Source organism: Gavia stellata, chromosome 4, assembly GCF_030936135.1.
Source record: "Gavia stellata isolate bGavSte3 chromosome 4, bGavSte3.hap2, whole genome shotgun sequence".
In the NCBI taxonomy this organism is placed as follows: Eukaryota; Metazoa; Chordata; class Aves; order Gaviiformes; family Gaviidae; genus Gavia; species Gavia stellata.
The window spans coordinates 66,693,430-66,707,274 of record NC_082597.1 but is presented as its reverse complement, the minus strand read 5'-3'; the positions used below and the strand labels follow the sequence as shown (position 1 = coordinate 66,707,274).

General features: G+C 41.6%; 2 protein-coding genes across 7 annotated transcripts in view; one reads left to right on the top strand and one right to left on the bottom strand.

Annotated features, from left to right (window-relative positions):
* Positions 1–2,546, top strand: part of DNM1L (dynamin 1 like) — a 40,084-nt gene extending 37,538 nt beyond the window's left edge. For all 6 annotated transcript variants that reach the window (XM_059817203.1, XM_059817202.1, XM_059817206.1 and 3 more), the window contains one exon: positions 229–2,546. In XM_059817203.1, coding sequence (XP_059673186.1) covers positions 229–285 — 57 coding nt within the window. In that variant the 3' untranslated portion in view covers positions 286–2,546. The remainder of the gene's footprint in view (positions 1–228) is intronic.
* Positions 2,547–4,741: 2,195 nt separating this feature from the next.
* YARS2 (tyrosyl-tRNA synthetase 2) lies at positions 4,742–12,917 on the bottom strand. The gene is made up of 6 exons (XM_059816713.1): positions 12,860–12,917; positions 11,761–12,769; positions 10,572–10,739; positions 8,440–8,595; positions 7,949–8,119; positions 4,742–6,881 (listed from the first exon to the last, which is right to left on the bottom strand). Exons 1-6 carry the CDS (start codon positions 12,915–12,917, stop codon positions 6,722–6,724), a joined length of 1,722 nt encoding a protein of 573 aa, XP_059672696.1. The 3' UTR covers positions 4,742–6,721.
* Positions 12,918–13,845: the final 928 nt, after the last annotated feature.

Below are 13,845 nucleotides of genomic sequence, written 5' to 3'. Positions count from 1 at the left end.
TTTTATGACACCTATGCTAAGTTTTACCATTACCTTTTGCTTTTTCCACTTGCCTTATCTTTTACAGATGGAAGGCTTCAGAGTTATTGCAGGTTACCACTCATTTCATGATGAAAATGATTAATTTGATTTTTAACATCACACTTCCTAGACTGCTGCTGTTACCTCTTTGAGAAATCTCTTCAGAAAACCTATGTAACTTTGGCTTTTCTGTCTTTCTGTGTGCAGGCGCTGCAGCGAGCCAGTCAGATCATTGCAGAGATTCGTGAGACACATCTTTGGTGAAGACTGTACCAGTCACACCATTTATATGCATTGGAGGTTACATTGACTTGAAAATTGCTAGGCATGGTATACGGAGTAGAATTTTTATTTATGAACTCTTATCTGTGTACTGCAACTGTGTAAATCTGCTCATGTAAAGGCAGTTGGTTTGATTTGCAAACAGAAAAATATGCTGTATTTTGCAAAATAAGTCGTATTTAATCCACATAATAAATGGCTCTAAATGTTTTCTTACCAGCTTTCTGGTGCAAATTAAAGCAGACCAAGTCTACTGTCTCAGTGACAGTCTCATTTGAACTTGGGGAAAAAACATTGAAGTTCCAGTGCCTGACTTGCTAAACAGGTTGCCTGTGGTTAAGATGGACGGTGTAGTCTTGTGGCATAGTTTTAAGCTGCTTTTACAATAGAAGTTTAAATACTGTGAAGAGAAGAGAGCACCGAGTATTTTCTTTCATGAATATATGCATGCACTATGACAGATGGAGGTATCAATTTTATAGCACAGTAGAAAAGCCTACCGTATTACTATGTATGCGCGTCCCCATTTTTTTTCCCCAAATGTTAAAACTGCAGACAAAACTTTGAACTGCATTTAATGGAGTATCATGTAGGAAGAATTAGCCTGGAGCTTGCGAACAATAACAGCCTACTAAAAAGTGGGTGCAGTTAATCATGTGCACTGGAGCTTGTGTATAAATGTTGGGGATTACAATCAGGTTACAAGAATATGTTTCCTTTCCTCTCCCCCCTGGGACCAAGCCCCTGGACCATCCGACAGTAAATTTGTTCTGGCAGAATTGAAAAATAAAAACCAATTTCAAAACTGTTATGGGATAATAAGTGTTTCTTTTAAAAACAGGTTAAGTTGGCCAGGGAGAAGGGGATCCCCCCAACTTCTTCCAAATTTTGGAATGTATGACAGTATGAAAGAAAGTCTGTGGGTTTGGAATATTTACACCAGATACTTTTGAGGAAATTTTACTGTGCTGTAAGTAGCTTTTTTTTTTGAGGACAATCCTAAAATTAGGGAATTTTAGGTTGGAAATCAAGTTGATGAGTTATCTTCTTATAATTCATACAGATAAATATTGATCACACTAGCCTTTAAAAAGTAAACATTTTAATTTTGAATAAAAATTTATTTAAACTACAGCCAGTACACTTGCATGTACTTTTCAAGCAGATTCACTTTTTTGTATAAAGTAAAAATGTTTACTATGGTGTTGCTCATATTTTATATCTTTAACACAACTTGCATGAAACATAGGACACTGCTGTTAACACCTGTGGCTTGCTTTTACGATATTGAGCCAATAATAGTGAAGTTTTTATTACCATATTCAGTTCCTTCCCCATTTCATCAGTTAACAGAAATTGAATTCTTTTTGTAAGCTGCTAAAGACTGAAAATTTAAAAACTGTTAAGACCTCAGTTTAAAGAAGGTCTGTTTAAAAATGTATTTTTTTCTCATGGTGATCTTCAGTTTGGCACCAATATAAGCACAAGGAGCTAAGTCTGACGGATGCAACTTTTGCATACTTCTGTGCATGATCTGAAATAATTCATGCAGAACACAGAAATCTATTCTGTAGTTTAAATAGCCTAAAATGTCATGATGTATGCATTACATGTAATGAATACAAAGAAAGTCATTTTAACTTCTTGCATTGTATCCAGGGATGGTAGTTCTCAGATTCAAGAAACATGACTGTAGTGAAGTTGAAGTGCAAGCCACTTTTCAAATCAATTTTGGTGAACAGTGAAAGCTTTTAAAAGTTTTGTCAAAATTATTATATTTCTGGTTGGCATTCACTTGACACCTCTCTCCCTTTTACTTTTGACATCTAAGTAGTATGTTTTCAACAAGGTAGAGCAGTCCATAAGTGAATTGCTACCTAAGCTTTAACTCCCAAAGTTCAGTCAGCAGTCTCTTGTGAAGAAATATTCTGACTTGTAAAGTTTTGAAATGCTGCATAAAGCAAATGAATTCCATTTATTTAAGAAATTCCTGCAAGTGATAACTGGCTCTGTAACGTCATGTGAAATTTCCACAGTGTTAATTTGTTTTTTGAAATGTTATGACTTTTTTAAGTTTCACAAAAATTTTCAATTTGGTAATGTTTGAGTGCCAAGAAATGAACTTGATTTGTAATCCTTAATGCAAGTCTTTAAAAATTCATGCTGTAACAATCCTGTTATTAAATAAACAGATAATACACAAAATTAATTATCCCAGAAATAAAGTTTTGAACTGACTTGTAGTTCAGGTGGCAAGACTTACGTTCTTACAAGTTAATACTATAACTACCTATATTTGTACAGCCTTACGTATGTTTGTACTTGCCCTCATGCAGTTCTACATTGTTAGTTCTTGTACAGTTGCATAAGTAATAGTGTAGACAGGCTGCTACTGGCTATTAATGTTTTTTTAAACAATCTGTTGTCTAGAATGGAACTAAAATACTTAAAATGCTACTGTTACTGCCACCATTAAAAGAAATTATGGGGAAACTATGGAAAAAAGCCTAATGAAGGCAGCAACTGAAAAATTCCCAGATTAGACTGATGGTTTATAAGTGTCTTCTAGTTCACCTTATTTAATTTAAAATACTTTTGTCATCGATGCATAAATTTCAGCTAACTTGAAATAACTTGCTATCCAGTGAAACACACAATCATGGGAGAGAATAACCACTGTAGTTAAGTTTAGATTAGTATATGTTTGATATTAATACCTGACCTGTGTGTGGTACTACTGTAAATAAAACATAGTATTCCTATGTCAACAGAGTTTATAATTGAGTTTTTTAGTAGTCAGTTTCAAATTTCACTTAGTGGAATAGATGGGTAAGGGGGGGTGTCTGTGTGCTTCAAACTGTATTCTGAAGTAAACATAACAAAACTTAGACCTAAAACTTGCCTTTACCCTATGCTTTATGGAGGATTGACTCTGAAAGATGCCAGATTAGATATTGCGAACTTAGGTCCCTGCTTTATGGAATACAGCAGGGGAAACAACTTGCCAGTCTCTTGTGCCCTGTTGGTAACTTGAATTATCTTGAGTATTTTTTTTTTCCACAGCTAAATCCTTTAGCTATGAGAGAGGTTGCTAGCTAGTGTTTTCTGTAGATACTGAAGATCTCAAATGCATCTGCTTTTTAACTTGTTGCCAGTTAAGCTCTGTGCTTTGACGTGAGAACTAGATGATTAATACTTCAAAGTTTAAGAGAAAAACAGACTAGACCACCTGAATATGGTTTTATGCCCAGTGCCACTGTTTAAACTAGCGAGGGTGCTTTCATGATCTGACAGCTCCCTTTTAGTTTACCTGCTGCACGCCCTTTTACCCTTTACATTTTCATTGCTAGCTACCACAATAATGTCCTCCAGTTTTTGCTGTCCCTAGATGCTGTACAAACATTTTTGTTGTCGTTTTTTTAATATCTGGCCCAAATAATTACTTTTCTTCTTGCACTTCCAAATCACACATTTGTAGACATGTTAAATACTTACTTAGTAATGGTTTACATTTGAACAAGCTCTGTCTCTGATTAACAGAACATACCTGTTTTGGGGTATATGAGAAATGAGACCAGGCTAAGAAAGAATACTCGCTGTTTCGGTCATCCTTGATTCTCGGCCGAAGTGTTCAAATGCTCAGTTGTGATACCCCGTACAGTCATGAAAAGTAGTGGTTGTGTCCAGCTGTTTCTTTGGAAAGAGTCAGGGTAGGGTTTGGATTGCTAGGAGTTGGTCAAAAAGAATCACGGACTAAATTTCTTGGAGTTTATGGATCTTATTAAAAACCTTGTATGCCAAGAATTTAATTCCCTTTTTTATTTTGTATTTGTAAAAATAAATAAAATCTTTTTAATAGTTCATCAAAGTGGGTAATAATGCTTTTACAAAGAAGCTGAATTTGTGGATTTATGTGTGTCTGCATCATTTGGAGATGAAAGAAAAAAGGCAGGAGAGAGATCAGATGTGAAACATGACTTACTCTACTCTTAGGAGTTTATTTCCTGCCACGAGAACATAACTGTCAGATCTGATCTTTTATATTGCTAGAATGCTTCTTGTTCTTTAAGGAACAAGGTGGCGATATTAAGTGGATGAACTTAACTTTTCCCTTCCCTTCTTTACCCTTTTCATGTCAAAAGTTGTGATTTTTCCTCCATATGCTTTCTCTAGGATAGCCCTGATCGTTACTGCGACTTAAGGCAAAGTAACAAGCAACACAAACTGGTCCTGAGAGCTAACAGGGTATGTAGAGCTTTTTTTTAAGGTAGGAACAACTCAACTACTTTTTCTTATATAACAGAGATTAGTATAGAGAGATCTCATTATCAGGCAGTAAGTGGGATCTAGAAACTGAAATTGATACTAATAATTTCATGTGGTGAGCTATTGAAAGTGCTACTATATTACAGTTTAATAATCTGAAGAAACTGGGACGTATAATCAGCAAGCCACTATAATTTATTAGTATTGAAATCTTGTCAGTGCAAATAAAGCCAACATCAAGTTGATCAAGGAAAAAAATCCCCAAGAACCCACCTAAAAAAAACCAACAGAAACTCCCCACTCCCCACCCAACTACAGAATATTTGGATTCTTGAGACTTACTAACATCGTAATTTCCCCATTCTTCTCATAGGCTGGGTGCTTTTAAACCAGCTGAAATACCATGACTTATTCTAACAACGTAAGAGATGGTGATGAGTTACCACATTCAGATAGCTAAGATTAAGGCCTCTCCCCTTGTGGCTGCTGAGACTGCAAAACTCTGTTGTCTAGGAGTTCATGGACTAGGAAATGATTCTCCTTGGCCTAAGAGTGAGGATTACCTTAAATCTTGAAAACAACGCTGCAGCCAAAGCCCAAAGTAATCAATCACCTCATAAATCCGACTGAGGGTTCGCACTGGGGCAGGGAGGGTCCCTTTAATAAAAAAGTTCTGAGCCAGTCAGCTACATTACTGTATTCAAAGTCAATTAACCAGTTCCAAGTAATTCAAATATGGGCTTGTACTACAAATAACCTTGGTTAACCACATGTGGGTTTTGTTGTTGTTCAGGTGACCTGGCTGTTAAGTACTGTGGCACCTATATTGCCTAAGCAACCCAATCCTGCACCCCACCATGGGAAGGGACTTTTAGCAAGGTGGTGTATTCCATGCTTAGTTGATTCCAGGTGTGTAAGCAGGTGTAGTGGCTAGTAATAAAAAGGGGTGGTGGTGTTTCAGAGCAATAAAGAAATACTAGCTTCAAATGTAATGTTGCTATTCTACCCACTCTTGAAGTACATTCTCACTTTCATGCTGTCTTTACAAGAAAATGAGGACACCATGATCCCAAATGTTGGCTAGGCCATAAAGCAGTAGGATCACTTCTTGCTCCTTCACGAAGAAGTGCTGCTTGTGCACGTTGCCCTATCTGAAGGGTCTGACTTTAATTGCGAAAGTACTATAGCTTCCCTTACATGTTTCCTGGTCCAGATACCCTTGTGCTGCTGTTCACCCACAACTCCTAGGCATCTAAAATTAAAAAAGCTTTCATTTACATGCTTCAAATCTTCTGGTATAATATACTGTCTTGCAACTGACTGTATTGCCTATAGAACTAGTGGCCAGGATATACTTTCGACAAAGATAGCACATACGCATCCAGGTAATTCACAGGACTGAAGAAGTGGAGTAAGTGTCACCCACATTGTAAGTCACACTAAGCACACAGAAGGCATAAAAGGGATCATCAGGCTGATTTAAGCTTTGAAAGGCTCTATACTCTCTTGCACTTCAAAAAGTGAATTTGCTCTGTATTACCACATTAAGCCTGGAAAGCTTTTTTGCAAGGTGCCCCCATACGTAACCAGTAACAAGCTTACATATTAGGGCTTAATCATTCTACTTATTTATTGTGAATCTTCTGCAGCTTCTTTCAAAGCAAACCTGTTCAGAAAAAAAATGTTGATCGTAGGTTGGTTGTCCTTACCCACTTATGCAGGTTTCTCTGTTAGGCTGAAGTCAAACTGGACAGCAGCATGCATTCTCTCTAAGTACTGGCTTCCAGTATGCTTTTGCACATCTTGCTGTGGATTATGCTGCAGGGTACCTGGCCCCTGTTTTCCTTCTACAACACAGAAGGTTGTTAAATGAGGGGAAGAACATCTCCATCTTTGGACTCTGAAATTAATCTTTTCATCTTCTCATGCATATCCTCTTAGGAGTGGTGCTTTGAACAAGGCAGAGTATCGAAAAATCTCTTCAGTGGTATAACTTAGCTGCCTTTATTTGAACTCTGTTGGTGTATTTTGAGAATGAACGATGGTATTGGGCTGTGAGCTGCATAGTAATGCACAGTATAGAAACATCTTCAAGTATGTCTTCGAGCCACAGAGTCAAAATGATACATCATTTTAGGGGGATGTTCTGTGGTCACAACTGCAGCCATTTTATAATGTAGTAATTTTTCTTTCCAATCCTAAGCAGTGATACTCCATTCTTGAGAATGTGCTGCCCGAGAATAAGAACAGTCTCAGGATTAGTTACTCGAATCCCATTTATTGAAACGCCACCATCTGTAATTTTCTGGTACCTTAAAAAAAAAAAAATCAAAAACAACAACTCGTAATTGCAAGAAGCAGCTATTCATTGCTGTTAAGTACTGAAAGTTCAGTTAAGGGTTTCTTAGTTGGATCCATAATTGAATAAATTTTAAATTCTCTTCCACTTTACTTTCAGTCCAGGTCAAGAGTGACTGAAACTACCTTAGCCTCTACCACTCCCATTCTTTCCGAGAGGTGTAAGGAAACGTAGGCTGTTGCCTAAATTGTCCCATGCTGGTTTTGGCTGGGGTAGTTAATTTTCTTCATAGTAGCTAGTATGGGGCTATGTTTTGTATTTGTGCTGGAAATAGTGCTGATAATACAGGGATGTTTTAGTTATTGCTGAGCAGTGCTTATGCAGAGTCAAGGCCTTTTCTGCTTCTCACAGCACCCCACCAGCGAGTAGGCTGGGGGTGCACAAGCAGTTGGGAGGGGACACAGCTGACCCCAACTGACCAAAGGAATATTCCATACTGTATGATGTCATGCTCAGCATATAAAGCTGGGGGAAGAAGAAGGAAGGGGGGATATTTGGAGTTACGGTGTTTTGTCTTCCCAAGTAACCATTACACGTGATGGAGCCCTGCTTTCCTGGAGATGACTGAACACCTGCCTGCTGATGGGAAGCAGTGAATGAATTCCTTGTTCTGGCTTGCTTGCGTGTGTGACTTTTGCTTTACCTATTAAACTGCCTTTATCTCAACCCCTGAGTTTTCTCACTTTTACCCTTCCAATTCTGTCTCTCCCCCATCCCACCGGGGGTGAGTGAGCAAGCAGCTGCATGATGCTTAGTTGCTGGCTGGGGTTAAACCATGACATGTCCCTTCATCAGGTGTACCTCTTCCAGCTAAGGTACATGAGACTGCATTATTCTACACTTACACTTCAAAATGGAATGAGGCCACCTGCTCCCCTCTTCTTTAATGCTGAGATATATATCACTAGCCTGTTTCTACTTGATTTGGCTGTCCCAATCGTTTAACTTCTGAAAGCATACCACTACAACCTGTTTACATGAGGTTTTTACACCAAAGAGCACAGGTGATAACATACATACCCACTAGGTCCATCTGGAATAGCATTTGCTTTGCGACACAAGTCAAGAACATTCATTCCAGGTTCAAGCATCAATTCAGCTGAAGGTGCTTGTCTAAAAAGTTCCTGTAACTCTTGGTCAGACATAGCTTCCAATGCCTCCACGCTGCTGTAATAAAGGGCCTTAGTACACCTGTAAGAACAAAGATCATTCAAAATACAGTGCTAGTCTTATCTTCACACAAAGTGCTATTCAACTAATCAGATTCCTCTCCCCAGCTGCATCTGAGGGTCCACACAGTAACAGAAGTATTTTTTTTATCGTAACCCACTGTACTGCAATTTTTTTTTTATATTGTTAATGCATTTTTAAGTCTACAGAATCACTACATTTTTCTCTTTTAACAGCTGAGCAACAACTAACTACATGAAAATAGTCCCTGAAAAGCTATGGATAATGGGATTACCATTGAATAAATCTGAAAGAAAACTGCCTGACAAATCAAACTTCACCTCTTAGCAGATTCTAGCCCCTCTCTACCATGAACAAGCTTGGTTACTTCTGCAGCAAGTCGTTTCTGAGGGCCCCATTTTTCAGGTTCTTTAGCATGCATTTCCATGATGTGGTCAATCTCCTCAAGAGGAAGGAAGGTGAAGAGTTTCAGATATCTACAAGCAAGGAAAAAATTATTTTGTCTACAGAGCCATCATTACAGATTTCCTCCTACCTTTGTCATTCCAACTTCATTAACTACACTAAAATGATTCTTAATCAATTTAAGAAATCCATATTACAGATATTCTGTCCCTCCAAACAGCTCTCTGTTTTTGCCCAGGATGCTGAACAGGATAACTCACATTTTATTTAATATTCCACTTAGGGTAATGTCTTCATACATAAGATAGTGTCAAATGCTTTTATAAAGCTTGTATTGCAATCAACAACTTGGTTTTCTCTTGAAACATTTATTTTCCAGGAGTTACTGCAATTGTGTGTCAACTAACAAGGTTTTGTATCATATTCTTAATAGTTGCATGATATACTATTGCAAAATACCACTGCCATTCTGTGGTGATTGCAGGACAGAAGTATGCTATGTATTGATGAGTGAGTATCTCAACAGGAAGATTATTTAGGATAATCAAGAATTTAAAGGTGCGTATCTAAGTATAATCCATTTTAATGGACTTGCAGTAGTATGAAATTCAGTGTATTAAAAAAAGGTACCTTTACTGTTACATAGTCTGAACACGTGAAACATTTTAATGTTAAGTACCCACATACTCTTCTTATCAGTCTGAAAAGTGTTGTGGATGCAGAACCTAAATTTGACATATCAGGGCATAAACCTTTGAGAGAGGTAACTGAGTTATGAGACAGGTCACAATATGAAAGGGAAGTATGTGTCTGGGGTTTATGAAGACTCAGATTTGACAGTAATATTGAAGTTTAAAGAAAAGCAGATTTAAAAGAGAACATATAGCAACTTACTAAAATTAACCTAATGCCCTGAAAAAAGCTATCGGCTATTTATTTTCAGCCATGTAACTGGCACAGCAGCATGGAGGTTAGCCATCAATGAAGGAAACCTGTCAAATGGTATTTCTCATATTTTCACTACCCTTTCACATTCTCATTGTCTGTTTTTAAGATTTTTACACTGGTCAGTAAGAATATGAGTTATGTGTGGTTGATGTGGATTCAGAGATGAATGAATCCAAGCAATGAATCTAAGACCATGTTTCGCTCATTGGAATTGCTCTACCCTAAGAAATTATCATTCAGAATTTTGTCTCTGTACATGCTACAGCTTTAAGTAGTAGTTGGACAGTGTAACTGTCTCCTGGGCACGTTTTTTATCTAGACCAGTGGTCTCCAAAGGGGGGTGCCAGCACCCCAGGAGGTACACAAGATGATCCACTGGGTACAGTAAGAAAATTTTAGAACTTCAGTAGTACATTTATATAATCTATCAATAAATATACATGTATTAGGGAGTGCATGCTCAAAATTTTTTTTACTGATAGGGGTGCATGATCAAAAAAATTTGGAGACCGCTAATCTAGACAGTTAATACAATCCTAAATAGGAATTTCTTGACTTTTTCCTAACAAGGCAGTATTTCAATTTGCTTAGGGATTTTGCATGTTTTTAATGTGATGCAGTTCTAGAAGCTGAACTTTATGTGTTTGTTTATAACCGGTAGCTTCTTGCAATTAGAATGTGGTGTTTCTGGCTACTACAAGTTTTTACCTAGTATGAGGTAATTGATACCTATTGAACTGCAGTTGCTTATTACTCAGCAGGAGAGATTTCATTTGATGCTGTGATGTTACGGTACTGAAACTAACAAACCTCGTAAGATAAAGTCACCCCACTGGCAGAACAAAGCGCATTGTGCTTTACTTGTTCATCCACATTCTAATTTTATGATGCATGTGCCAGCATATGGAGACAGGTTCCACTATCCTGTATACTTAGGAACCAGTCATGCCTGTTTATTTAATAAACATACAGTTATAATCAACATATCCTTCTACAAGGAGCTCGCGTTACGCATATCCACACGGAACAGTTACAGAGAACAGTTAGGATCAGGTTTTATAAACAATGTCAAAAAGCGAGATGAGGAAAAACTACTTACTTTTCAACTATGTTATCTTGTTGTCTGACAAAAAACTGATACAGCTCAAACGGAGAAGTCTTATCTCTGTTTAGCCAAACTGCGTTGCCAGCAGTCTTTCCCAGTTTATCTCCAGTAGTACTGGTAATAAGAGGTACAGTAATTCCAAACACATCTGTTCCTGTCATCCTGAGAAAGAGGAGAGTCACTGCATGTTAAAAAAAAAAAAAAAAGATCTAAAAAAATAACATATTGGTAAAGTTGACTAAAATATAAGCATTCTGTAAGATTCTATCCTTGAGACAAAGCAGTTAAATATGACCGGGGGGTGAGGGGCAAAAGATGCCAGAACACTGTGTTGTGAAGAGTGCTTTAGGAAAAAAAACAACTTGAAGTTAAAAATTTAAGTTCTTTTGTGTGTAACAAAGAAGTTCACATTCTTCAAAGTCGTTTCATGAGCAACAGCACTAGCAAATTCAAGAGTCCTGTATGTTTTGTCTTCTGCTCTGAGCACTCACTGAAGCTGGCTATGTGGCTGGGACACTTGTAAGGCTTTTCTTCTGTGCCGATTCTCTAATGTCTCGTAATAGTCGAGCACGTACTCAAGCAGAAGCATTGCCATGTACTGATTTGCTTGTATACTTCTGCAAATTTTGTAAGACTCACACCAAATTTGGTGGATATGCAAAACTCATCATCATCAGGTTTCATTTTATTTCCGAGAGGAAATGCAACCACCTTTACCAATACACCACAAGTGCCTCTGCTTCAGGGCGATTACAGTAGGATGTGTTTGCCAGCAGAAGACTTGTCTCGATTTTGTCCCATGTTTCAGGATATCCGACTTCGGTTCTCGGGCAAACACATTCACTAGCACAAGAACCCATCACTTTTGTTGAAAATTTGTTAACGTTTCACGGAAAAGGCTTAAAACCGTGGCCAAAATGTACGCGTGCCAGGCTCATGGTCAGGACCATTAATTCTTCTTCTCAAACGCCACAGTTTTGCCCAACGCCAGCTCTCCGAAGGGGACTTCTGCCCCCGGTCCTTTAGGGACTGTCGCCGCCAAGCTGCGGAGTCAGGAGACCCGCTGCCCTGACGCCGCGCACCGCCACCGCCCGCCGCCTCCGGGGCAGACCCCCTGGGTGAGCGGGGAGGGGCCCCGCCGTGCCCGCCCTCCGCCCCGGCCCCGGCCCCGGCCCCGGCGTACTTGGTGACGAGCTCGTAGCCGGACATGATGTTGCCCATCTGGTCGGCGCCCCCCAGCTGGAGGCGGCAGCCGTGGTGCTGGTGCAGGTGGAGGAAGTCGTAGGCCTGCAGCGCGGGGTAGAGGAACTCGGCCAGGCTCATGCCCTCGGGGCTGCGCAGCCGCGCCTGGCAGCTCTGCCGGCTCAGCAGCGTGCCCATGCGGAGCCGGCCGCCCGCCCCGCCGAGGAAGTCGAGCAGCGGCTGCCGGCCCAGCCAGCTGGCGTTGTCCAGCAGCGCGGCCTGCCCCAGGCGCCCGCCGCCCGCCGCCCAGAACAGCTCCCGGTGGTTCTCGAACAGCCGCCCCAGGCCGGCCCGCAGCCCCCGCGCGTGCGCCCGCACCCGCTCCGCCGACAGCGGCTCCCTCGCGCGCTCCCGGCCGCTGGGGTCCCCCAGGCGCGCGGTGGCTCCGCCCACCACGGCGATGACGTTGTGGCCGGCGCGCTGGAAGTGGAGGAGCGCCATGACGGCCAGCAGGTGCCCGACGTGCAGCGAGTCGGCCGTGGGGTCGAAGCCGCAGTAGGCGGTGAGGGGAGGGCGGCCCGGCTCCAGCAGCCCCGGCAGCTGCTCCTCCGCGCTCTGCGCCGGGAACACCTCCTGGAAGAGGCCGCGCTCACACTGCGCCGCCAGCAGCCCCCCGGCGCCCCGGGCCCGCCGCGGCTGCTCGTGGGCTCGCCGCCGCGGCGGGAGCAGCGGCGGCGGGGCCCGGCGCGGGCCGCCCCACAGCCCCGCCGCTCGGCCGCACCGCCGCCCCAGCGTGGGCGCCGCCATCTTGGCCGGGGGACGCTGGGATCGGGGCGGGGCCGCGGGAGGGCCGGGCCCGTGCTGCCGGGGGGCGGCTCCCCGCGCCTCCGCTCGTCCCCGGAGGCGTACCCGCCGGCCGGGCGGGGTCGGGGCGCCGTGTGTGCCGTGACCCCGCCGGGAAGAGTCGGGGGCGAGAGTGCTGCAGGCCTGTGGGCTGGCTGGTGGGTGTCCTTCGGGGTATTAAAGAAGATGCAGACAGAAGCGCCGCGTGTCGGCTCCTCCTTCAGTTTTCTCCAGCCCCAAATAGCGGGGTTCCACACTGCCTTCAGGCTCAAACACTTGCGTTGGAAGTCGGGCCGTCAGCTTCGAGTAGGGCATCTGCCAGAACGGATGCCAGATGCTTAAATTAGTCACATTGAAGCTTTAGAATTTTAAGAACTCTAGGATTTACAAACTTCAACAAGTCTGAGCCTGTTTAAAACACTGTCGCGGTGGGATTTAATAGGAAATTGGATTTAGAGCCCTCAGCTGTATTTTACTTGCCCATGAACTTCCGCGTTCTTCCCAGGTGTATTGTTAGTTGAAGTAAATCACTTCTGCTGGTATGGCAGCAGGGACAGAGGGCTTGTACCCATCACCTGCCGCTTTGAGGAACTGCCACTCCAAGAAAAACAACATTCGTGGTATTTTTCTGACATTTTCAAGAACTGTTTACTCCTCCTTTTGACTGACTTCACGCTTCAGTTTAACAAAACAATGCGTCTACTTCAGTTTAGTTAGAGTAGTGAAAGATAACTGAAAAAACTTTGGAAATCCCGTATGTTTGGTACGCTCTGATGGTTCCCTAAAGCACCGTAGTAGGAGGAAGTCAGTAGTACTTTAAAAAAAAACAAAACAAGAAAAAGGTGTGAACAGCATGATTGAGCATGGAAAACAAGTCTTTTAAAGAAATTACATAATTTTTGTAACAAGCCATTCCAGCCTTGGACAGTCCTGCTTTGTATATTGATTACATAGGTAAGTATTGGCAGACTGTATTTCAGAGGGGAGTATACATCATCAAATACGAGGTATATTGATTGTCCAATTACTCTTGAGTTCACACAGCCCAGAGAAGATATTTTATTAGAGATTTGAGCAGTGCTAAGTAAGAATACCAATACAAATCTATCTTTTAATTCCTCACTTTAAGTTGGGGGGAGAGCATTGACGTGTGTGTAGCGGTCATAGGTCAACGTCTAGTTGTCCTGGTCAACTTCTCTAATTCATCAAACTGATCTCCCCATGGCATACAAATATTGGCAGG